The sequence below is a fragment of the Plecotus auritus genome, assembly GCF_963455305.1.
Source record: "Plecotus auritus genome assembly, chromosome: 9".
Taxonomy (NCBI): Eukaryota; Metazoa; Chordata; class Mammalia; order Chiroptera; family Vespertilionidae; genus Plecotus; species Plecotus auritus.
In genome coordinates, this window is record NC_137783.1 from 3,408,363 (window position 1) to 3,434,524 (window position 26,162).

The 26,162-nt window shown below is 57.6% G+C and overlaps 1 protein-coding gene across 5 annotated transcripts in view; it reads left to right on the forward strand.

Moving 5' to 3' along the window:
* DOCK1 (dedicator of cytokinesis 1) overlaps positions 1-17,070 on the forward strand; it is a 331,039-nt gene extending 313,969 nt beyond the window's left edge. For all 5 annotated transcript variants that reach the window (XM_080641474.1, XM_080641473.1, XM_080641477.1 and 2 more), the window contains 6 exons: positions 4,750-4,887; positions 7,939-8,084; positions 11,693-11,891; positions 12,506-12,659; positions 13,830-13,981; positions 16,127-17,070. In XM_080641474.1, coding sequence (XP_080497600.1) covers positions 4,750-4,887; positions 7,939-8,084; positions 11,693-11,891; positions 12,506-12,659; positions 13,830-13,981; positions 16,127-16,222 — 885 coding nt within the window. In that variant the 3' untranslated portion in view covers positions 16,223-17,070. The remainder of the gene's footprint in view (positions 1-4,749; positions 4,888-7,938; positions 8,085-11,692; positions 11,892-12,505; positions 12,660-13,829; positions 13,982-16,126) is intronic.
* The last annotated feature ends 9,092 nt before the right edge of the window (positions 17,071-26,162 follow it).

The window sequence follows — 26,162 nt, forward strand, 5'->3', positions numbered from 1 at the left end:
GTGGCAATGACGTACACCCACCCCGTGGTGCAACCATCCCACCGTCATCTCCAGGACTCTCCGTCTTGCAGAACCAGCACTCTGTCCCCATTGAACAGCTCCCCATTCTTCCTGCCCCCGGCGCCCCTTCCCCTCTCTGTCCCTGTGAATTCCCCTGCTCACGGAGCCTCCTAAGGGGAGTCGTACCGTATTCGTCCTTCTGTGCCTGGCTCATTCCATTCAGCATCGTGTCTCCCAGGGTCACCTTCCTTTTGAAGGCTGGACCATGTCCCATTGTGTCGGCACCACGTTACACTAACCGTTCACGCTTCGAGGGACCCTGGCTGTTCCCACCTTTGGACGACTGTGAATAACGTTGCTGGGAACCTGTCCGACTCCCTGCTTTCGCTTGCGGGGGGCGCACACTCGGAAGCGGGTGCTGGTGACACACTCGTTCTGTTTTCCATCCTTTGAGGAACCACCAGCGGTTTGCCACAGCAGCTGCACCGTGTTAGCATCCCGCCTGCAGTCATGCACAGGGTCCCGGTTGCTCCACACCCTCGCCAGCACTTGCTACTTTCCGTTTTTGTTGTTGGTGTGCGAGTTTTGAAATAACCATCCTCATGGATGTGACTGGGCCACAAATCGCATGCACGTGACATCTGTTGGGCTTGGAATTCCTCTGTGATCAGAAGTGTTGGGCCTGGCCAGTGTGGCTCAGGGGTTGGGCATTGACCTATGAACCAGGAGGTCATGGTTGGATACCCGGTCAGGGCACATGCCCTGGTTGCGGGCTCGATCCCCAGTGGGAGGCCAGAAGGGGTGCAGGAGGCAGCCGATCCATGATTCTCTCTCATCATAGATGTTTCTATCTCTTCCTCTCCCTTCCTCTGTGAAATCAATAAAAATATTTTTTTTAAAAAAAGGTAAGAAAGGAAGAAAGGAACATTGGGACCTCCTTGGCCAAATTGCCTGGCATCCAAGCCTCCTGTGGGGCGTTTCCTGTTACCAAAAACACAGGGAGAGCGTTGAAGTATCTGAAAGTTTCCAATTTAGATGTTGCCGTAACCAGAGGGTGCACAATTCAGACCTCCTGGAGACGATGCAACCACTGCCTCACTAAAACTAGTTTGGTCTGCAAAAGTTCTATTGATTTTTTTTTCCCCTGTAAGCTTTTACAGCAAATTGGGTTTTAAGAGTTTCGAGTCCTACAGAGGAAAATAATTTGTTCCCCAGAGAGAACTGTGTCAGCACTGTGTCATCGCCCCGAATAACTTTATTAAAGGATGACTTTTAAGGCAGCTTGCGGGGGAGTTGAGAGAAGGCATCTGTTGTCTAGCAACTTCATTAAATCAGAGGCGCTGAAAATACGTATTCAGGCATCACCTGCGATTGCGCCCTCATTTGCGGTGTTTTGAAAGCCCGTGCGGCCCCCTCCCTGACGGAGCCTCGCAGTCGTTAAGCAGAAGTGCGGGGCGCTCTGCATGTTCGCTTCTGGTTTTGTTCGTTTGTCTGGTTTTGTTTTCTGAGACTCCGTGTGGGTGGAGTGCGTTTCCCCCGGGAATCCCTGGGCCCCGCAGGCGCAGTCCCCACCCCTGCGGCGCAGTCAGCGAACCCTGCTTCCTGAACCCGCGGGGGAAGGCTGGTGACGGATGCCCGGCAGCTCCCCGCTCTGTGCCAGGGCCGAGGCGGGCCCGGGGTGACCGCTCCTCCCCCCGGGGGCCTGGAGGCAGGCGCAGGCTGCTTGGCGGCTTCGTGGCTGCCAGTGAGCGCCAGCCCCCGCCCCGAGGGCCCAGCTGGGTCGCTCCCCAGAACAGCTGTCTCCTTGAGCGTCCCTGCCCGGTGTCCAGAGGTGAGTCCACACAGACTCGGATTAACCCGCTGGGATGCGTCCGCGTTTCTCTTTGAAACGAGAGGCCAGCCCCCCTCGTCGTCCCCAGCTGGTGGCAGGTACGACGTCCTGGCCAGGGTGGCGCTCCCCACGCTCCCCACGCACGGAGCAGCCCTCCCAGATGCTCCCAGGCTGGCCCGGGACACAGGGCCAGCCTCCAGGACGGCGCTGCCTGGAAGAAGGGCCTCCTGCTCCATGAGAACAACGTGAGGGGGGCTCTCCCCTCTCCGGGAGGCTCTTTAGAAAGGCAGGTTCCTGGGCCCCGTCCCAGAGCAAATCGGGGCCTACGTGGGGGTCAGCAGTCTGTCCCCAGATCACAGTGCTCAGCCAGGTCGATCCCCCCGGATTGACGGGTCTCTGAAGACCACCCAGGCCTCGCGCCGTGGCCTCTGTGTGCATGTTCAGCGCCTGAGCAGCTGGAGAGAGTGTTCATTCATGGCTGCACTTCAGCCCCAGGTGGACACAGATCCCGCTGCCAAAGAAGGTTCTAGGTGGCCCAGGCCAGGCACCTCTCTGGGGGATAGATTTCATGCCCCATAAATGTCACCTGCCCGATTGCAGTTCGGGGTCTTAACGTGAGTCCAGCAAGTAGCTTCTTTGAGTCAAGAATCTGCCCCATGCAGGGTTTTATCAAACCCACAAAACACTGATGAGATTGCATTTTGCACATTCCAGAAAGATCCCTTCTCCATCGAAATGTGTTCAGTGTGGAGGGTGGCTGTGCTTTCACCTGCAGGCCGCACCCCCACATTTGCCTTCGCACCCAGCTAGACACGCCACCTCTACCAGCCCCCGCAAGGCTGTCGCAGCCTGCCTCTGCCGGCCCCCGAGGGGAACTCAGGAAGCAGAAGGATTCTCATCAGCATTTACCACTGTCGCCCCTGCACAGACCGCAGCAGCCCGGGAGGCCGCGGGCCGCAGGAGCGATTCCCACAGAATAGTAAACCGCTAGCCGGGACCTCACCTCACACTGTCCTGCCGCCATCACGGCAGGAAGCGGATGCCTGGCGGGGCCCTGGGGTCAGGCCCAACTGTCAGCAAAACAAACTGTGTGGGTGCAGCCAGAGGGCTGCAAACGGGGGGCGCGAGGGACACAGTCCCAGCCCCCCTTCCTGGAGTGCCAGAGCGGCCACAGCTGCCTGCCATAGATGCCAGCCAGGCACAGGTTATACCGTGATTCATCTTGACAAGGTTTCCAGAAGTTGTTCACGTGAAATTCAATTGTGTACTTATTATCCGTCTTCTAAATCTGCTCCGTGAGGTTGGGGTGCTGCTGCATGAGGAGATCTGTTTCTAATCAGTGCGCTGATTTAATTATAAGTTATTAAGAGGAAGCCTCTGCGCTTGATTGCGGTGAAGAGTGTCGCGCTCCCTGTCGGAGCGGGAGGGGCGGGGGCGTTGGCAGCAGAACCGGGGAGGGAGCCAGCCTGTCCTGCCCCGCCCCTGACAGCGGCCCAGAGGGTCCTGGTTGGTGCTGGGGAGGAAACGTCTCTTGGTGACACTTTTAAAGGTCAGCTGCATCTCCACGCTCCGAAGGGAGGTGTTGGCGGGAGACTTGGTGACAGCCGGGCTGGCAGCGAAGAAATTATTTTTAGTTTTGAGGAAGAAAAGGTGCGGATTCATTTCCAAAGCATGTCTTTCAGGACCATGGATCCCATAGACTTAGATGGACCCCATAGACTTAGATGGACCCCATAGACTTAGATGGATCCCACAGTCTTAGATGGATCCCACAGTCTTAGATGGATCCCATAGACTTAGATGGACCCCACAGTCTTAGATGGATCCCATAGACTTAGATGGACCCCATAGGCTTAGATGGGTCCCATAGACTTAGATGGATCCCATAGTCTTAGATGGACCCCACAGTCTTAGATGGATCCCACAGTCTTAGATGGACCCCACAGTCTTAGATGGATCCCATAGACTTAGATGGATCCCACAGTCTTAGATGGGTCCCATAGACTTAGATGGGTCCCATAGACTTAGATGGGTCCCATAGACTTAGATGGGTCCCATAGACTTAGGTGGACCCCATAGATTTAGATGGGTCCCATAGACTTAGATGGGTCCCATAGACTTAGATGGACCCCATAGACTTAGATGGACCCCATAGACTTAGATGGACCCCATAGTCTTAGGTGGATCCCATAATCTTAGATGGATCCCACAGACTTAGATGGATCCCACAGACTTAGATGGATCCCATAGACTTAGATGGATCCCGTAGACTTAGATGGATCCCACAGTCTTAGATGGATCCCATAGACTTAGATGGATCCCACAGTCTTAGATGGATCCCATAGACTTAGATGGGTCCCATAGACTGAGATGGGTCCCATAGACTTAGATGGGTCCCACAGACTTAGATGGGTCCCACAGACTTAGATGGGTCCCACAGTCTTAGATGGATCCCACAGACTTAGATGGATCCCACAGACTTAGATGGATCCCATAGACTTAGATGGATCCCGTAGACTTAGATGGATCCCATTGACTTAAATGTCTGCATTTCGGAGCAGGTCTCTCCTTGCCTAGAATATTCTTCGCTGAGAAAGACCTTTGCTCTGTGACATGGCCCGTGGCTAACAGATCAGGTTGCATGTAAACAGACTCACAGTGCAGCTCTTCACCAAGGCTAGTGCCAAGCCGGGCGGGCATTCAGGTGGACGGGACGGCGAGTCAGGGAAGGGAGTCCTCCAGGGGCCCTCGGCGCTGAGCCCCGCCCCGACGCGTCCGATTTACAACCCATAGTCAGCCCGTCCTGCGTGGGCGCCACAGCAGAGTCCCCGTGGCAGTGCCACCCCGCCCTGCGTGCCCGCCTCTCCCGGACCAGGCGCGGCCCGGCAATGAGGAGGGTCGCCCCCTTTGTCTTCCAGATCCCATTCCTGGCCGAAGGGATCCGGATTCACGGGGAGAAAATCACCGAGGCCCTGCGGCCCTTCCACGAGCGGATGGAGGCCTGCTTCCGGCAGCTGCGGGAGAAGGTGGAGAAGCAGTACGGCGTCCGGGCCATGGTGAGTGGGCCCCTCGAGGGGGGGGACGGGGGGCACGGTGTCCCACGTGGCAGGCTCATGCAGCTGAGTAAGGGTGTCAGGGACGTGGTCCCCTTTGTCGCTCATCGGCCAGCAAAACCAGCGCCTCCTTTCAGCCACGGGAAATGGCGGGGGTGCCGTCCGTGAATTGGCTGCATCCCCAACTCCCCTTCGTGGGGTGGAACGACAGGGAACTCACACAACACACACGGGATTAGTCACATGTCACGCAGGGCGCCGGCTCACAGTGTTCCAGGTCAGGGGGGAGCCCGGGCCCAGCCCAAGGTCCCCGTCCCTGAGGGAGGTGTGACGGTTAGCGAGGTCTGAGATGGTCCGCGGGGACTCCCCTGTGGGAGGATGGTCATTGCTGGGGGCCAAGCAGGGCCCTGGAGGTGGTCCAGAGGAGAGGGGGGCACACGGCCCACCGCTCCCTCCCCCACCCCAGACCCCCCCACGCCCCCTCCTAGGGGTGGGCATGTCGCCCCTGTGGATTCCCACCCACCGTGGCATGTGTGCGGTGTGTGGAAAGGCACCGATCGGAAAGCTCGTGAGCCTGCCTGCGCCTCACCCCGTGACACGCTGCTCTCTGTGCTCACGCTGCAGGGAGCACCCCGGGGCTTGGCGGGGGGAGGAGGGCAGCTCAGCCTGGCGGTGCCGCCTCAGTGTGATGCCATCAGGGGGGCGCGCCTGCTGAGAGCCCAGGGGAGTTGGTGCTCAAGCCACGGAGACAACACAGCGAGGACAGGGCAGCTGCCAGCCCCGCGGGCTTCCCCCTCCGTCCGCACGGCCTCCTCGGCCGGACGATGGCTCCCTGTGTGCTCGGGAGGGAGCGAGCGCAGCGGGAGTCCATGTTTTATGCGAAGTCACAGCTTCCGGGAGCCAGAACCCTAACTCCCAGCACCAGCCTGGTTCCGACGGCCCGGCCACCTTGCTTCTAACGGCCCGGCCAGCCTGGTTCCGATGGCCCGGCCACCTTGGTTCTAACGGCCCGGCCAGCCTGGTTCCGACGGCCCAGCCAGCTTGGTTCTAACGGCCCGGCCACCTTGCTTCTAACGGCCCGACCAGCCTGGTTCCGATGGCCCGGCCACCTTGGTTCTAATGGCCCAGCCAGCTTGGTTCTAACGGCCCGGCCAGCCTGGTTCCGATGGCCCGGCCAGCCTGGTTCCGATGGTCCAGCCAGCCTGTTTCCGACGGCCCAGCCAGCTGGGTTCTAACTCCCAGCACCAGCCTGGTTCCAACAGCCCGGCCAGCCTGGTTCCGATGGCCCGGCCAGCCCTGCTGTGGGACAGACAGCGCCCACTCACGTGTCCTGACCCCGGAGGCCCGCCCGTCAGGGCTGCGGAGACCGCTGCTTCCGATGGAGAAGTCAGGTCCCGATGCTCAGTTTCTAGGGACACACGACGGGCTCCAGCCGGCAGGACCCTCGCAGGCCGGCCGGGGTCGTTGCAGAGGCCGGGAGAGGACACTGCAGGCTCCGTCGGAGGAGCATGTTCACCGCCTGGAAGCGCTGCACCTATTGCCTCTTCCGTGTTCTCATCGAGACCAGCTGGTGGCACTGCCCATGATTGGTGCTAAGCCCCAGCCTGGGCAGACCCCCTGCCGCCCGCTGCCAGCCGCATATCACTCCGAACCAGTGGTTGGCAGACTGAGGCCGCCACCTGCCTTTGTAAATAAAGTATTACTGGCGAGCCGTCACGGCCACTCTTTCTCTGTGGTGTGTGGCTGTTCTCATGCCACAGCAGCAGAGCCAGCCGGGCAGAGGTGCAGAGCCTCTGTGGCCTGTGAGCCTAAAGTACCAATGATCCGGCCCTTTCCGTGTTTTAAATATGTTCTTATTGTTTTCAGAGAGAGGAAAGGAGCGGGAGAGAGAGAGAGAAACGTCAATGATGAGAGATAAACATCCATCGGCTGCCTCCTGCACGCCCCCTACTGGGGATCAAGCCCGAAACCCAGGCCTGTGCCCTGACCAGGAATCAAATCGTGACCTCCTGGTTCCTGGGTTGACCCTCAACCACTGAGCCACTGGCCGGGCTGTCTGGCACTTTACGGAAAAGGCACACCACCTCCTGCTCTAAACTGTCCTGCAGTTTTGTTCCTGTTCTTATGAAAGAGACGGCGTGCCAGTCAAATTGTAACTCTTGTGCAAAACACATTTAAGAGACGGGCCCACTGTTCAGATGTGAAGGTGGTGATTGGAAAGCTGTCATCCATGGCAGGTCGGCTTGGGGCGAGGGTGGCGGCTGAAGCCACACAGAGGCCGTGCCCTACAGGCGTGGGGCTTCCACGTCCTCGGGCAAAGGAAGGAGCTTCGGCAGCAGCTGTGGTCCCAGATGTGCCAACAGCTGGCTCGGGTGCAGGCACGGGCGTTTTCTACTAATTAGAGGTTGGCACCTGGTGTATTTCAGGGACACACTTTTTGGTAGTATACAAAAACATACCCAAGAGAGGATGGAAAACTCCATCCCGATGAAATGCATCCCCAGTCCACCCCTGGGGAGGAGGGGCGGCAGGCCCAGCCGAGGCTTCCCCGAACCCACCGTGCCTGGCACTGCCGGGGAGGAACCCCCCCGCCCCCCCCCCCCCCATAATGAAGAGCAGGGGCATCGGGTCTCGTCAACAGGAGTGCAGTGGTCACATGTCCTTGATGGGCACGGTTTGTCAGCATGCAGAGTTGTACCCAGTTCATCTAAAGGTCTTCCAGATTCTTCATCTCGTTCCAGCTGTTGCTCTCAATCAGGCTTTCTGGTCAGTACTTCCTGCTATGACTTTGGAAGAGGCTGATGGATTGTGGTCTTGGCTTAAAAAAAAAAAAAAATCTGCATTTCAAATTTTCTAAAACCAAATCATCATCATTTTCATCTTTGACTCCAAGTGGGAACGTGTCCTGTACATAAAAGCGTTGACAATTTCGGTCTAGACTCCAGGCTGTTGAGACAACGTGGCCCAAGACTCTGGCCCCGCCAGACCGGAAGTCTATCAGTACGAACATCCAACGAGCCTCTCTCTCTGTGGCTCCCTCTCTCTCCCCTGCAGCCCTCCAGCCTGGATGACCGGCGAGGCAGCCGTCCGCGGTCCATGGTGCGGTCCTTCACCATGCCCTCCTCGTCCCGGCCCCTGTCGGTGGCCTCCGTCTCCTCCCTGTCATCGGACAGCACCCCCTCCAGGCCGGGCTCGGATGGGTGAGTGGCGCTCAGCAGCGGGGAGAGAGTGGGAGGGGCCCGGAGGGGCCCCCAGGGCCCTGGGTTGGTTTGATCACAACTGAGGATATTTTAAAAATCAAAACTGTCTTTGAAACTGAGACCCTTTATGACGTTACGAACCGAGTGCCCAGGAAGACTTTCAGGGTCTTGTGAGTTTTTGAGAGCGAAGTCCCCCCTTCGGGTACCACGCTGGGTATAAAGGTTTCCGTCCAATGTTACCTCCCATGGGCGTTCTGTCCTGCTCAGCACGTCCAGGAGAAACCATGGTGCGCCCCTCGCCAGGTATGCGTGGACCCCCCACCCCACCTCTGCGCACCTCCAGTGTCACACCTGTCGGTCAGGCTTCCTTGAGAACCACCTCACCTGCGAGACCTCTCAGGGAACCAGGTTTGCTCTTGAGCTCCAGGGCACAGAGCCGCCAGGAAGCGAACAAGGACCTAATAGGCTAGTGAACAACTGAGCCCTTACCAAGCCCCCCCACCCCCGCCCTCGCTCTCGCTCTTGCTCTCGCATGTTGATGCTTTTAGTGCTTTTGAGTAGCAAACATGTAACATTTGTTATTATACAAAAAGAAACAATGTTGCAATGTAAATATCCGAGAAGAGCTTCCCGAGGTTTTATTGTGGAGTTTGCACAGCTGTGTGCTTATCCGACCCCGTGTGGTAGCCACTCCATCACCCTGCCAGCCCGCAGCCTCCGGCCCCGGCAACACGCAGACAGGGAGCTCCCGAGCGCCCTGGGGACACTCACCTCCGAGTGCCCTTTCTTGCCAGTGACTGGTGTGCCCGATGGGGAACTAAAAACTATACCCACTTTTTTTTTTCCTTAACAGCAATTTTTATCAGTGTCTGCTATTTATAAGGCCAAGTCCGTGTGGAAAGTCTCAGTGTGGAGGTATTTAAATCATGCGTGCTTGTGGTCCCTGACGACAAGATTGCTAGAGAAATCTAATCCGGCTGCTCCCCCAGAAAACCCCGGGCTGGTCATGGAAAGGTTTCCTGTTTCCAGGAGCGTGGGGGTGCGGGTGCAACGGCTCTGCAGGTTTGGATCGGAAGTGTGGTGTGCTGCACGTGGGAATACACGGGCGCGGGCAGTCCTGGCCTTCTCCCTGGGGAGCCGGGGTTTGACCTTGAACTTGAGGCCTCTTGGATAGAGTCCAGGTTTTTGTTCATTCTCAGAGTTTCCTCCCTTGGCGAGGTGACTGATGGGGAGGCAATGGGACTGGTCTCAAATGGCACAGGCTACCTGCAGAATACAGCGCACCCTGTCGGCAGCTGCTTCTCCCAGGTGAAAAATTTAAGCCTCAGCCTGCCTCTCTCTTAGCTCTTGTATATATACCTGTCCTTCCCAGCACATGGCTTCCTCTAAGCCCGTGGTCGGCAAACTGCAGCTCGTGAGCCACAGGCAGCTCTTTGGCCCCTTGAGTGTGGCTCTTCCACAAAATATCACAGCCTGGGTGAGTCTATTTTGAAGAAGTGGCGTTAGAAGAAATTTAATTTTAAAAAAATTCAGCTCTCCAAAGTAATTTCAATCGTTGTACTGTTGATATTTGGGTCTGTCGACTAACGAGTTTGCCGACCACTGCTCTAAGCAGACAGCATCCACTAAACCTACCTTCCTACATTAGTCGTCTCAAGTTCTGCAAAACCTAGAAGGACATGATGAATATGTTGATATTGCTGGTAATATAATAGACACACTATCTAATGTAATAAACGTGGGTTTATTGGTTAATGTGTATCCAGCGGGAAAGTCCGGGTGTCCCACAATGCCTCGATGGTGGAAATCCACCCCGGTGTGTTTCAGCAGTCCTCCTTACATTTTTATTATGGAGAAGGTCCAGTCACCCACCACGTGGGCAGAATGTTACGGTGAGACCCCCTGGCTCGGAGCCCGCTAAGCACTGGTCAGGGAGCTCTGTGCACGCTGCTGGCTTCGGAGTTGGTTCCTTTCAATCGTGTGGCAATGATGCGTCGCCCACAGGTGACATTTCTCAGAAACCACAGTGCAGGCCGTTTCTCCTCTGTGACTGCAGGACGGCGACTCCGAGTAAGAGACCACATCTCTTGGGAAACGCCGTTTCCATGCGCCGTGTTTTCAGACACGGGAGGCCCTCATAACAAGAGCCCCGTGCGTGGGAGTGGCCAGGAGCGCTGACAGGCCGTGGGGCCGCGTTCGTCCCTGTGCACACCTTGGCCGGGCTCCTTCCGCCTTCCTGCCGCAGGGAAGGAGGTTCCCGTCTCACGGGACTCGTTCCTTCCCTCTGTGATGTGACGGAGTGGGACGGGGCCGGGATGCGCCTCCCCGCCCCGAGTCTGACATTAAAATAGCAGGTGGCGGTTGTGTGCAGGCGAGTGTGCGTGCTCGGTGTGGCCACGTGCCTTAGAAACCACCCAAGACCCGTGTACTTGACAGGGCGTCACGGCCACGTTTCCCCACCGCCTGGCAGTGACACTGAGCAGAAAGGTCCCCTGTGACGGAGGACGTCCAGCCGCAGCGGCCGAGCTGGGACCCGGGTCCTCTGTCGGCAGCTCTCCGGGCTGAGCCCCTGAGCGCACCCTGGAACCTGCCAGCGGGGCCCTCACAAAGGCTTCCAGATGGAAGCGACCTTCCTCTCGGCAATCTTAAGCTCGAAACCGGGTCGGCAGCAGGACACCAGAAACGCCTTTGCATCCGCCTGCTCCCTCCCATTGCGCGTGGATGGTCCCGTCCAAATCGCTAAAAGCCGAGGGCTCGCCCGCCTGGCATGGCTCGGTGGTTGAGCATCGACCTACGAGCCAGGAGGTCCTGGTCGGTCAGGGCACATACTCGGGTTGTGAGCTCAATCCCCAGCGTGGGGCTTGTAGGGTGCAGCCAACCAATGATTCTCATCATTGATGTTTCTCTCTCTCTCCCTTCCTCTCTGAAATATACACTGAGTGGCCAGATTATGATCAACTCTGAACGCATAATGACATAATAATCTGGCCACTCAGTGTGTGTGTGTGTGTGTGTATATACATATATATATATATATATATTAGAGGCCCAGTGCATGAATTTGTGCATGGGTGGGGTCCAGCCAGCCTGGCCAGGGGGAGTGGACATGGGCGGTTGGCCGGCCTGCTGGTTGAACTCCTGGTCAAGGGGACAATTTGCATATTAGCCTTTTATTATTTAGGATATACACTGAGTGGCCAGATTATTATGTGTTCAGAGATCATAATAATGTGGCCACTCAGTGTATAGATGATATATAAAAAAAACAAATAAAAGGTGAGGGCTAGGCTTTGGAATAGACTCGAGTGCCCCTCCCCTCGCAGATCACCACAAATCCCGCGTAGCGTCAGGCTGCATCCCTCCATCACCCTGCGGCTGCGGGTCTCCTCCGGTTTGTTGTTGCTGAGGTGCAAACGCAGTCCATCGGCTGCGGTCGGTTAACACGTCTCGCCGCCCTGCGCCTCCCTTTGCAGCCCCTCCTCCCGGAAAAGTCGGCGTTCCCAGGCCGCACTGGGCTTTCCCGGGAGGGACGGCGCACCGCACATCTGCGGGCGGAAAGCCACTGCCGGCCTGTGGAGAGGCCGGGACCTCAGCGCCCTCTCCTCCAGGTTCGCCCTGGAGCCCCTGCTGCCGAAGAAGATGCACTCCCGGTCGCAGGACAAGCTGGACAAGGACGACCCCGACAAGGAGAAGAAGGACAAGAAGAAGGAGAAGCGGAACAGCAAGCACCAGGAGGCATTCGATAAGGAGCTGAGGCCCGTGGACCCGGCCCCGCAGGGGTCCGAGGCCGTGATCCTGTCCGAGACGGTAATTCCCGGGGACCCTCCCGCCTCTGGGCCGCCGGGGTCCCCCCTTCACACTTACCCGCAGGGCTGTCCCCTGAGGGGTGTGAGTTGGCTGTAAAAGTGTCCCGTCAAAATGCCAGTCTCCCTCTTCCTTCCCCTCGCCTAGCCGATGCTGCGGGGCGTGCACGGGTCAGGGGGAGCTTCCCCTGGTCCCACTCACACTGCCCTCCATTCCGAGGGTCCGAGCAGGTCCCCATGTTCTCGGGTGTCCTGGTGTCTCCCAAGACGAACAGGAATGCTGTGTTGTCAGAAAACAGCACTCCGTGTGTCTGTCCCCGGCCCCTTCCCGGCCAGAAACCACGCAGCCTGGGTGACTGCGGGTGGCCCGCTCTGCTCAGCGAGTCCCCGAGCCCTCCCCTCGGCGCGCGGCTGCCTGTGGCCCCCCACTATCCAGCCGCCCCCTCTGCTCCTCACTCCCATCTCTCGGGAGGGTTGTCAGACACTTAACATGACACGTGCTGGTGCGTTGGCGTGAATAACAGATCCCAGGGAATCCCACTCGCTCCGCCGAATTTTGAGGTGGCACCCGCCCAAGACAGACCCTAACTCCCTCTTCCTCTCTGCCCCTCCCTCTAGATAAGCCCCCTGCGGCCCCAGAGGCCAAAGAGCCAGGTGATCAACGCCATCGGGAGCGAAAGACGCTTCTCTGTGTCCCCGTCGTCACCCACCTCCCAGCAGACGCCCCCGCCGGTCATGCCCCGGACCAAGCTCAGCTTCAGCCTGCAGTCCAGTGAGTGGGCGCTGTCCGCCTCTGACCTCGGCACCCTGTGCCTCCCCCTTGGTCCAAGTCCCTAAAGTCAGACCCGCCTCCTCCAGGAGCACCCGGCTCCCTGGCAGTGTCCCGGGGACGTGGGCACCTCGGGGCAAGGCGCGGCCCCGGGCTCTCGGGACCTCCTGGCGCTGGGCGAGGGCGGGCCGGGGCCTCTGCATGGAGACTCTGCGTTCCGGGGATGAGAAAGTGTTGGAAGTAGATAGTGACGATGGCTGCACATTACAAATGTGAGAAAGGCCAGCGCCGTGTACGCTCCGAGTGGCTAAAATGGCCAGGGTCACGTTCTGCACGATCTGCCGCAAGGAGCCCGCCACCCAACCCATCGGGCAGCACGCGTGCCGAGGCCTTCTCGCTCCTTCCACCCACGGGCCAGGCGTCCGATCCATCCACGCGGCCCTTCCCCGGAAGAGCTTCCCAGCGGGGACCCTCCCATCGGAGGCGTCGTCGGGGAAACGGGGTCGGTGTTCCTCTTTAACACGAAGGAAGACGAACGTGGTCTGAGCGTCTCCGCAAGGGCTGAGGGGGTGACGCCCTAATGATTGCTTCTCCATTTGCAAACCGCCACTTTCCCATTTACTTTGAAAACCAATTGCACTTCCCTCGGCTTACCGGAGGCAGCAGCCCGGGCCGCTCATGCTAATAACTTCATTTCACGCAGCCCCGGCCGCCCCGGTGAGAGAGCTGAGCGGCGGGCGGCTGGGCGCACATTAGACCTCGCTTGGCGACGCTCCCGAGTCAGCGGCTGCGGAGGGCTGGTGCCCAGTCCCCCTGGGCTTGGCAAAGGGCAGGCGGAGACCGGTCTCCTGACCCCCAGCTGTTTAAATGCCCGGGAGGCGAAGGGACCCAGGGAGGGGCTGAAGGGTCCCGGGTGACGTGGCTGTTTTTACAGTGGATTCCAGCCCTGGGTGAGGGGCCTCGTGGCTCCGTGTGTTCTCTTCCTGGGACATGCCCTAGGAGGGGCCCCGCCCTCTGCCCGGTCCCCCCCTCCCGCGCTCCTCCCTGCTCGCGGGCAGGCATTTCTCGGGATAAAGCGGTCTGCCTCCCGCAGCTCCAGAGCGATGGGAGCAGCGCGTGGGCGTGCCCACCGGTGGCACGTGGGTTTGATTCTAAATCCGCCCCGTTCTCCAGGTTTGGAGCTGAACGGCATGACCGGGGTGGACGTGGCCGAGGTCCCGCCCCCTCTGCCCCTGAAGGGCAGCGTGGCGGATTATGGGAACCTGATGGACAGCCAGGACTTGATGGGCTCGCCCCCGCCCCCGCCGCCCCCTCCTCACCACAGGGTAAGTCGGAGCCCGGCACGGCGTTGTCAGCGCCTTTGCTCCACGGCATCGATGCCCCCTTCCCGATGTCCGCGTGCTGCCTTGGGGCCTGGCCTGGGTTTGATTTGGGGAAAAGGCCGCGGCGATCATGACCGGGGCCTGGGCCATCTGTGGGCCTGTCGTGGGGACACACGTCCAGATGTGGCCCTGGAACAGGGAAGGGACAGGAGGGCTGACCCCGTGACCACGGAAGCCATTCCACTGATGTGGGTTCTTGTGCAGGTTTGATGTTGGAAAGTGGCTTTTCTAGGGAGAGCTGGTCTGACCTGTGGGGACGGGCTCCCGTTCACCACCCGGCCCCTGGGACCCCGCATCCCCGCACTTCCTCCAGGAGCCTCCCCCGTTTCTGGCCGCTGCCGGTGGGATGGGCCCTTGCCACTCGGAGAACCTGCAGGATTTGGCTCCAATTTGGGCAAAGCCCAGATCCCCGAGGACACCCACCCCCGGCCGTGCCTCCCAGACCCCCTCCCCACCTAGATGTGGGGTGCTGGCTGCCACAAGCTGGAGCCCTTATCAGCACTGGCTCCCCGAGGCCGGCACCTCCTGAAACCACTTCAGTCCGTAATCTCCTCTGAGGGCTCCCTGCACAGTGGCCCCGCAGCCTGCCCGCTCGTGTGAATATTACGTCTCAGTCTTCCCAGCCCTTTGAACCCGTGCTCTCACCCCTCGGCTGCCCCAGGCACCGTCTCGTGAGATCCACCACTTCCCTCCTGGCTCTCCAGGCGCGCTCACGCGGGGCTCTCCGCGGCTCCGTGGCCGGGCCACGTGTGGAGGGCGGTGTGCAGGGCGCACCCAGGAATGGCCTGCGGCTGGGACATCCCTGTCCGGGTTCCTCCCGATACACTCAGATGAGCCCAGTGTGGAGGGAAGTCCCACATTCACCCCTGTGTCTGCTCAGCCCCCACAGCGCCCACATGACGACAGGACCCTGTGGGTCACGTGGCTGCGGGTTTTTCGTAACAGAAGGTGTGCGTTCCCCTGTGAATTCCACATGTGTTTCCTTCCTCTGCGGACCCTTTCTCACCCGGGGCTCTGAGCTGTGTGAGATGCTCTTCCCGGGAGGGGCTGACTAACAGGCTGTGCATCTTTTTTTTTTTTAAATATATTTTATTGATTTTTTACAAAGAGGAAGGGAGAGGGATAGAGAGCTAGAAACATCGATGAGAGAGAAACATCCATCAGCTGCCTCCTGAACACCCCCTACTGGGGATGTGCCTGCAACCAAGGTACATGCCCTTGACCGGAATCGAACCTGGGACCTTTCAGTCCGCAGGCTGACGCTCTGTCCACTGAGCCAAACCGGTTAGGGCCAGGCTGTGCATCTTATTGGCGGCGCTTCGTCTTTGATGCTGGAGGGACGATTGTCCTGCGGCTGCAGTGCTTTCAGACCCGCCCCGTCCCAAGAGGTGCTGGGGGGGGGCAGGGGGGGCTGGCCTGGAGGTGGGACGGTTACCCAGCGAGGGCTCATCAGAGGCCGGGATTGTTTGTTGCAACTGTGGACACGAGAGTAGCCGGCCCACGGTAAGTTCAAACAAAGGGACACGGCGTGCAGAGAGCACGCTGATGGGTCGGGCTCTTGTTTATCTAGCAGCTTAGTCCACCAATCAGATCTTTATGTCCATGCCTTTATTTGACCAGAAAGCAGGCCTCCCTGCACCCCTGGAATGAACATTCTGAACCTGAAATCGAGCAGGAAGGAGGGACCTGTGGGTCCTCATCAGACGGGCTCAGCCGTGACACCCTAGTGGCCTGGGTGGCCCTGGGTCCTGCTTTGCTCCTATTGACTTGCTCTTAACCAGGAAACGGCCCGGCCTGCCGTCGGTTCATTCCGGGGCCCTAGATCAGGGCACCCCGACGTAAAGCCGCCATGCAGGGAGCCGGGTTGTACAGACGCCGGCGGGCTTGTGCAGAGCGGTTCATCAGAGACGCCAGGAGACCAGGCCTGAGCGCAGCCGCCCTGCCCGCCCCACGCCACGCGGAGAAGGCAGCCCCACCAGGGGCGCGGGTCCTCTCCCTCCCTGCCCTGCGCCAGGCCAGGACCCGCTGCGGGCCTCGCTCTCCCATCCGCGTCAGTAACGGGCACCCCCCTCGCCTTCTGTCTTCCAGCACCTGCCGCCCCCGCTGCCCAGCAAGACCCCGCCCCCGCCCCCCCCGAAGACCACGCGCAAGCAGACGTCCGTGGACTCCGGGATCGTGCAGTGAGCGAGCCGCCCCCCCTCCCTGTCCCCTCTGTGCCCGGCGTTTACCTCATCGGACCCGTGATGTCTGCCATTTAGGGCAGTTGCTCCTCCTTAAAAGGCGTTTGTTCTCAGCCGTGGAATGCGCAGCCCTTAGGAGTGGGGAGCAAGGTGGACGCCGGCCTGGGGCGTCCCGGGCGTGTGTCCGCATCGGGGGCTGCCAGTGGGCCTCCTTAAGAGCCTAAGTCTTGCCTCAGAGCCCTTCCCTTTGGTGCCAAATGACACCGGAGCAAGGAGCAGGGTGGAGCTGGCCTGAGCGCGGCCGAGGTTCGCCCATCGGCCTGGGAACCGATAGCGCTGGGCGTCTGGCGCCGCGCCGTCTCCTCGGCCAGACCCCAGCTTCCCTGCAGGATGTGCGTCCAGCCTTCCTCCCTCCTCCCTGCGCCCGTGGGGACTTCTGCTGGTTGGACGCATCTTCTTCCACCCTCGTCATCGTAACATCAACCCTTCCCGGGAGTTCCTGGTCTCCTTGGGGGTCATTTAAAATAGGCTATTTCTCAGCTACTGAACAGCTACTAATTTATGGAGTGGAAACACCCTTACAAATCCTGGATCAAGTGGAAAATGAGCTCCGAGTATAGGAAGATCCGTTTTCTTCCCCTTTTTCAATGAAGAACGGGTGAGCCGGGAGGTGGCTTACGGGGCGAACGCCCGTCCTCTGTGCGGAGTGTGGGTATCCGATGGCTCGCGGCGCTCGTCTTCGTCTCTGTGGGCCTCGGATTGTCACGGGTGTCCGCAGGCGCCCTCCACGTGGGCTCTTCCTTGTCAGTTGCTGGAAATGTAAAAAAAAAGTAAATAAAAAGTCCAAGTGAAGTTCTGCGTGTTTTTTTCAAAGCTCCCATGTCCTGAAAATGTCGATGAATGATGATTTTGGGGGGAAAAAAAGAAAAAACAACTAACTTTGTGTAACCTAATATTTTTATTCTGTCGTCTATATTTTTTTATGCCCTGTCATCATGATACCCTTCTGGTAGGCTCCAAAGCTAATCACTGACGACGGAAAATAAACGTTATTTTGAAAGACTCACGGTGTCCTCGGATTGGGTTTCTATCCCTGACGTAAAACCCAAGTGCTGCTCTCTGCTTCTTACTTTCTCTGAGAGCGGTGTGACCCCCACTCGGGGGGCGGGGGGGGCTGCACCCCTTCCTCGGTGTCGCTCACCGGGAGGGGCTTCTTTGCGTTTTGGCTTTGGATGCCAGGAAGCTCCAAGTCCAACGTAGCTCCCCACACAGTCAGATGTGGGGTTTGTTTTGCTGCCTTCCAAAACGCCTTGATGACCCATTACAAATTCATCTTTATTTTCACCAGGCCGCTTCACAGGTGCTCGCCTCAGATCTTTATTAAAAGGAGATAGTGTTTGGAAGCTAGATTTTACACGTAGAACCGTCTTTTTCCTTCCTTAAAACCACCCTTGGAGCTTGGAAATGGCTTCCTGGCGTGTAAGGAAATGGTTTTAATCAGCGTGGGGGACCGTGCTTTTACGTGGAGCGTTGATCCTCCGTTATCTCCGGCTCTGGGGTCTGTTGCGGGTTCGGGCCTTGCTTTCATCTCCCCGGCAGCCTTCGGTGTGTGATGGATCTCAGCCTCTGCTTTCTCCTTTGATCTCCAATTACGTCTCAGTAATTGACTTGCTTTTTAAAGTCTGTCCGGGGACTTTCACCTTCCTTATTTCCCCGATCTGCCCTTTCTGGGTTATTTACACATCCGTTTAGCCGGTGACGGCTTAGCCAACCTTAACAGGAACCTGCTGGGCCAGGAAGTCTTTGCTCCCAAATGAGCTGAACCCCGTGCACCCCGTGTGTGTCTGTCACCAGCACAGAGCAGCAGGGGCTGCCTCGGGTCCCGTGACGACCCCGATGCTGGGCTGGGCAGAACGGGCACGCAGGGCCCCGTGCACGTGTGCCCCTCGGCCGGCTCAGTCCCAGGCCTGCGACACCTGGCCCTCCCACCCCGGGGCCGCCCGCTCACCTACCTTCCGCACCTCGGTCTCCTTCAGGCGGGCCGCCTGGTGCCCCTGCCCGGCTGTCCCTACCACTTCGGGTTTGTTTCAGTCCTGGGAAGGGCTGCGTGTCCTCTGTTCCTCATCGTTCCTCGTACCTGGGTGGGTCGTGCGTGGGAGTGTGGAGGGTGTCCACAGCCACGCGGGAGCACGGAGAGGCCTTGAACACAGACGCCCGGGGAAGGTGGAGACCTGGGCAGACGGGGCGGGGCGGGGCAGGGCGGGGCAGGCTGTTCCAGTGGGAGAAACTGCAGGAGGGAGCCCCGTGCCTAGAAGGAACTTTCGGAAGACCAGCAGGAGGGTCCAGTGTGGAGGAGGGGGCCGGGGGCTGAGCGGCACCCAGATGGCCGCACATGCTTCTTCCAGGCCATGTGAACCCCCGGGCTCTGGACCCTGTGCGCCCAGGAGGACCACACAGCCCCGGGGCATGTACTCCTGGGAATGGAGCCCCAGGGGCCATGGCAGAGCAGGAAGGAGCATATTGGAGTGTGATGGAGGATGCCGGAGCGTGAGAGAGGATGACGATGTGGAGCATGCTAGAGCATGAGGGAGAACGAAGAATGGAGGAGAAAATGGAACCTGGTGGGGAGTAAAGGAGTGTGATGGGGAGCGGGGGAACGTGGTGGGGCAGCGGGAATGAAGGTCAATGTGGATGGAGACAGGCCAGCTGCCGGTGTCCTGGTAGACTCGCCAGCCCTCCAGAGCATGTCCTAGCTGGTAGAGGGCAGGTCATGGGTCCTGGGCCCCTGGGGGACCTGCCTGTGAGGCACCACCGGCCAGAACCCTCGCCCGTGGATTCCCGATGACCCTCGGCTGCACCTACGGGAAAGCCTGTGCAGAGGCCACACTGTGCGCGATGAGCCTTCGCGTGCAGTCGCAGCCCTGCAGGAGGACCCCTTCCCGACCGAGGGCCCCATGTCTCCAAGGAGACTCACTCCTCATCGTGGGCCATTTGGGGGAGTTTGATTTCTTCTGAGGACCTTCCGTGGATGTCCTGGTCCAAAAAGTAAAGCCCAGCTCCTCTCTCTTCCTTGCCCTCCCTCCTGAGCAACTCAGCCCCAAGGTCATTATCGGAGACAGAGCGAGGTAAGCATCCACGTCGTGGGAGGGGGGAGGGTGCCGTGGGTGTCAGAGCCAAATGCAATAGGAGAGGAACAGTCTCCCATGGATGAGGGCAGGTGGACGGCTCTCCCGCCAAGGACTGGAGGGAAAGGGGAGGTGTCTGTCGGGCTCCTAAAATTCGCTCCACCTGCAGATCGGATCCAGGGCACACAGTGCGCAGGCTGGGCACACGTGTCTGTGGGAACCCTGTGGCCACGACCGGCAGCACAGATGCCACTCGGATGCTCGATCACAGGCCCTGATGCCACGGCCACGATGCAGAGAGCAGCGGCTTCAAATGTAAAAATAGGCGTCTGGGAGCCATGATCACCCTGAATTAGCATAAACTGTGCTATTTTAAATACTTGTTAACAGGTCATTTACATTCTCAACACTTGTGTTGGGGGGAAGGCACTTGGTATCAAACAAGGAGCTCACACACAAACTCACACATACACATACACACACAAACATACACATACACTCACACATACACATAGACTCACATGCATACACACTCATACACACACACACTCACACTCATACACATTTACACATACACATGCACTAACACACACGTACACTAGACTCACACATACACATACACACACATACATATTTACACACGCACACGCACTAACACACACACACATACACATAGACTCACATGCATACACTCACATACACTCACGTACCCACACACATACACTCATACACATTTACACACGCACTAACACACACATAGACTCACACACATATACACACACACATACACATACACTCACATATACAATAGACTCACGCGCATACACATACACACATACACTCACACACACACTCATACACATTTACACACACGCACATGCACTAACACACACGTGCACATAGATTCACATATACACACACGTACACACATTCACACACACACATTCACACACACACACACACACACACACACACTTAAAAGAAGTGTGTCGACGTGAGGAGACCCGCTTGGACTGAAAGGCCAAAAGGACACCATGGAGAGACCATGGGCCCCCAGAGTCCAGCTAGCGGGAAGCAAGTGGAGGGCTTTGCCGTGAAACATGCTTATCTTTTACAGAAAAAGAAGGGGTGACTCAGCAGACCAAGAGGACAGAGCCAAGAGCTCACACAGGAGGAGCAATAAGAAAAACTCCCAGCATCTTCCTGGCTGGGCTTCAGAATGGGGATGGTGACATCTCTCTGCTTTCATTCTCCCCTTTGAACAGGAATGTCGGTACCCGTGACCCGTGTCCACCCATCGCTGTTGGGTGTGTGAGGGGCAGGTAACTGCTCCCTCCGTAGGGTTCCCAGGTCCTCAGCAAGAGGAAGTGGGCTTGGTTCCTAAGGAGCCAGCGGAGGGCACTCAGGCCTGGACCTGGTTTCGATGTGAGGTCCGGGATTTAGAGCGAATGCTCTAAGACAGTGGACTTCGGGAAGCAGCCCTGAGAAGGGATCGGTGTATTTTGCACGTGGGAGAAATGGAAAGATTTTGTGGCCGGAAGGCAGACTGTGTTGGATTTAAATCGTGCCCACAGATTCTTTGATACGCCTTCCTCCAAGGTGTGGCACTTAATCCCCCTCCCCTTAATGTGGGCTGGACTTGGGGGCTCCCCCTTAATGAGTAGGACAAAGCAGAATGGTGAATTCCCAGCCTATGTCATAAAGTCACTGCCACGTTCCCCTGTTCTCTCCCTCAGCTCACTCATTCCATAAGAGGTCACCAGCCATGTCCTGAGGACACCCAAGCTGCCCTGTGGGGGGCCTTACAGTGAGGAGGTGAGGTCACCAGCCAAGAGCCAAAGAATCGCGGTGTCTGCCAACAGCCGTGAGAGTGAACCATCTTGGAAATAGGTCCTCCAGCCCCGGTCGAGTCTTCAGATGACTACAGCCCCCGCCGACACCTCTATGACCCACACGAGAGATGGTGAGGCAGAACCCAAGTCAGTGGCTTTTGTATTCCTGACTCACAGAAGCCGTGATAAGAAATGCTGTTGACAGCCACTCAGTCTTGGGGGCACTATATCTGCAGCGATGGCTAACTCATATAGCTGTTCCTTGGAGCAATAAATTGGGAGGCTTTTTCTAGTTTCCTATGCTCTGGGGCAGGGGTCCTCAAACTACGGCCTGCGGGCCACATGCGGCCCGCCAAGGACATTTATCCAGCCCACCGGGTGCCGCTGCCTGTCCTGCTTAGCAGCCGACGCGTCCTGGGCCCGCAGTGCGCATAGGAATTTGTTCATAGTTGTTGTTTTTTTTAAACTATAGTCCGGCCTTCCCACAGTCTGAGGGACAGTGAACTGGCCCCCTGTTTAAAAGGTTTGAGGACCCCTGCTCTGGGGTGTTTAAAAGCACATGGAAATCTATGTGATTGAATTCACTTACAAATTCATTTAGAACAACAGCTTTTGTTCCTTTGTTGAGTTTTGGAAGTAGATTTTGATAGAAGTTTGTTGTTGTTGTTGATCCTCACCCACGGATATTTTTCCATTGATTTTCAGTGAGAGTGGAAGGGAGGGAGAGAAACATCAATGTGAGAGAGACCGAATCAAACCCCTGGGCCTTCAGTCCGCAGGCCGGTGCTCTATCCACGGAGCCAAACTGGCCAGGGCAGATTCTCGATAGATTTTCCATTTTCTCTTTGGCTTATTTGGATTGTTGACTTCGTGATCGCTCCTGGAGAGAGTTAAAAATTAGGTTTGCTTACTTCTTCCTTAAAAAAGTGATGTTGGTTTCCTTACAAACATGGGAAAAAATCACCCACTCCACTGAAACTGTGCGATACCTTCAGAGAAGATTATGCCTGCGCCGCCGTCCTTCGCTCCCGCGTAACGATGCCGCTTTGTCATTCTGCCTGATTAGATTTTCCGGAGGCTTGTCTGGTTTATGGTTTTTTTATAGAAACATTGTTTGGACCTGTCCGTGTTTTGAGCTTTCTTATATATCCCAGCTTCATTATTTTCTTATTTATCTTGATTAAGTTCCTTTATCGGGTTCTCGGGTTTCTGGCTCTTTCACTTCTTTAATTGAATGCTAAGCATTGCATCTTCTTGGCTTAATCAGAAGCACATGAGCGTGTGACGAAGGCTTTCACCTCCAGCGATGCCGCTGCCTTTTACAGACACTCGGTCGTCACGGTCCTCGTTCCCGTGGCTCAGCTGTTGGCTAGAGGACCGACGTGTTCGACTTCCGGGCGGCGGATGTTTTAATCATCACGTTTGTAATTTCGCAACGTTGTGGTCGGAGAAGGTGACCTCAACACTCTTCCCTTTTAGAATATTTTTTTTAATTTTTATACTTGGCCCAAGGGTATTTTGAAATCATGCCTGTTACCTAGAGAGTATAAAGTTGTGTGTGTTTATATGTTTACCTGTAGATTTAGATGTAGATACGTGTGTATACATATAAATATATAAAATATCAACAAAACTTAAAATATATATCACCGGTCCCTTCTGCCGAAAATACCTCGCCTCCTCCCCCAGCCTGCCCTCGGGATTGAATCACAGGACGAAACGGTTCATTCTCCCCCCCCCCCCCCCCCGAAGTCAGGGGTGCTCCCCGAGGAAGGTTTGTCTTGGTTGCTCTGTCGCAAAGATCTCCCTCAGCAGAGGAGGCGGCAGCGTCTCCCCAGAGAGCCACGTGGCCGCGCCCTTCTCTCGGGGGCGAGCTGCTTTCTCCTCGGTTCTGTGCGGAGCTCGGGACGGCCTCGGAGTTTCCAGGCTTCCAGCCTCCTTCGTGATGGGGCGGCAGGTGAGCATTTCCGGTAACGCACCGGAGTGGAGAGAGAAGCCACGAGCGTGCTGGGCGCCTGCGTGTGCCAGGCCCTCGGCCTCTGGCCATCATCGTCCTGTTTAACTGGCACCATCACCCTCGGGAGGGGTATCCTGACCTCCAGTGAGTGGATGAAGTCAGGGTGGGCCCAGGAATGGCCTCAAGGTCATGGCACTCTCAGTGGCTAATAGCACCCTGGCTTTCAACAGGCCGCAGGCGTGTGGACATGGTCAGCGTGCTGTTCCCGGCAAGGCTGCCCTCCAACCCCACCCCACCCCACCCCACCCCCTATGCGGCCCAGGAAGGTGCTGTTTGTACCCCGTCCCCTTTGGCATGAAGAAAGGACTAGACAGATGAGATGCTCAGCCGGCCTGTGTTTAAGATCCCAGCGCTTTATCTGGGCCTGAGCCCGCAGGAGCAATGGTCAATGGGGCTTCGGGGAGACACACCCTCCCATTCTCCCCGCCCTCCCACCACCCCCCCCCCCCCGCCTCCCATGGCTCCTCTCACGGGCCTCAGTGAGCCCTTCCCGCCGCCCCAGCCCCGGCTCCCGGCCCTCACACACGTGGGCTGGCTTCTGTCGGAGTGGGCACGGTTCTCAGTCCCGCCGCCTGGCCAGCCCAGGGGACGGGTCCTGGGCATCAGAGGGGTCCTGGGCAAGTGTGGTTTCCATCCCAGAATGACGGGCTCGCTGGCACAGACGCTTCCGGCAGCCCCCGGCCCTGCCCACTGCTGTCCCTCCCGCAGCAGGTCCCTGAGGCCCCCGGCCCTGCCCACTGCTGTCCCTCCCGCGAAAGGTCCCTGAGGCAAGTCCTTCAGTTGATCTCTTATTTCCCCCACCAATCCCTAACCTTCCCGCTGTAATTTGACCGTCTGTTTGGTGCTTTACTGCCTCTGTATCTATCTTTTTGTTCATCAGTTTATAATGTTTTTCATTATCCACAAATGAGTGAGATCATGTGGTATTTTTCTTTCATTGACTGGCTTATTTCACTTAGCATAATGTTCTCCAATTCCATCCAGGTTGCTACAAATGGTAAGAATTCCTTCTTTTTTATGGCAGCATAGTATTCCATTGTGTAGCTGTACCATAGTTTTCTGATCCAGTCATCTGCTGACGGGCACCTAGGCTGTTTCCAAATCTTAGCTATTGCAAATTGTGCTGCTATGAACATAGGGGTGCATATATCCTTTCTGATTGGTGTTTCTGGTTTCTTGGGATATGGACCACCCGACCTTTAGCTAAACATAAACAGTTGTGTCGGCCTACAAACATGTGGATCGTTTTCAGTGTTTCATTGTTTCAAACAATGTTGGGATGGACGCCCCTGGGCAGGCATCTCTGAACCAACGTGAGATCGTTCTGTGGGGCCAGCGCGGCACGGCGCCCCGAGGCGACCCTGAAGGTCCCCCAGACTCTCTCAGGGGGTCTGTGAGGTCCAGGGCTCTTCAGAATCATCCTCAGGTGTCCCCCTCTCCCTGGTCACTGCACTGGGGGTGGGGCGAGTGACTGATACCTGAGCTGGTACCGAGCAGGGGCTGAAACCTGCAGGGAGGGTCACAGGTCAAGGCCAGCCAGGCTCGCCTAACAGCGCCTGACCAGGCAGCGCCACTAATGTTATCACAGCTCAGCCTCGTCCCTGTCGCTCCGCCTCCCGGGAGAGGAGCCCACAGCATTTCTGCCCCTCCCCCCAGTCCCGCTCCCTAGGAGCTCCGCGAGACTTCAGAGTGTGACCCACACACGGTGGCCCCCCAGACACCCTATCTGCTAGCCCAGTGGTCGGCAAACTCATTAGCCAACAGAGCCAAATATCAACAGGACAACGATGGAAATTTCTTTTGAGATCCACATTTTTTAAACTTCTTCTAACGCCACTTCTTCAAAATAGACTCGCCCAGGCCGTGGTATTTTGTGGAAGAGCCACACTCAAGGGGCCCAAGAGCCGCACGTGGCTCGCGAGCCGCCGTTTGCCGACCATGGGGCTAGACAGCTCCTCAAAAACCAGCGAAGGGAGCTGTCGCTTCAAGGACAGCGAGGGCCGTGCTTTCTGTCAGCGATAACGTGAGCTTTCCAGTGAAAATTGGAACTCGGGGCTCTGCAGCCGCCACCGCGAGCCTGCAGCTCCCGGACCTGAAGACGTCACCGACGAGACGGGCGTGACACAGGCGTCCTCAAACTACGGCCCTCGGGCCACATGCGGCCCGCCGAGGACATTGATCCGGCCCGCCGGGTGCCGCTGCCTGTCCTGCTTAGCAGCTGACTCGTCCCGGGCCCGCAGTGCGCATAGGAATTTGTTCATAGTTGTTTTTTTTAAACTATAGTCCGGCCCTCCAATGGTCTGAGGGACAGGGAACTGGCCCCCTGTTTAAAAAGTTTGAGGACCCCTGCACAGATGTGACCGTAGGGAATGTGTCAGCATCCGGAGGGTCGGCGAGCCAGCATCTTTCCAAAGGACCAGTTCGTGATGGCACAAAACTGCGTGCGGAAAACCTCACTCACGGCATCGGAGGGACACTGGCGTTTGACGGAGGGAAGTTGGGAAAGTCCATGGGGGGAGGGGTTCCTGTTCCCACAGGCGAGTAAACGTTAAGCTCCTGTATCCTGTTGAGTTGGTGTCAGTGGGAGAAGAATCCACGATTTCCTGGCAAGACTGTGACAGCGTGGCCGCCTGTTCCAACCAGGTCTCTGAGCGGCTTCTCTTTGCTTCCTTCGACCAAAGCCACGCGGCCGCGCAGAAACAGGTGCGCGCAGCCGTCTCCCGCGGAGCAGACGTTACAGACAGAGGCGCACCTGCCCCTCTTCTCGTCTCTCCCGTTTGTTTTGAAAAATGGAGCTACTTTTTATAAAGTAACGTGCTTAGGGTCGCGCATGGTGGCTCTGCTGTGATTGTTTTCAAATGCACCCGTACCGCGTGGAAAGAGCCCCGTTGATTTCTGATGTGGTGCGTGCGCACGGATACCACCCCATCGACAGCGCCAAGAGCTTCGGGAGCCCACGGGAGGGAGCTC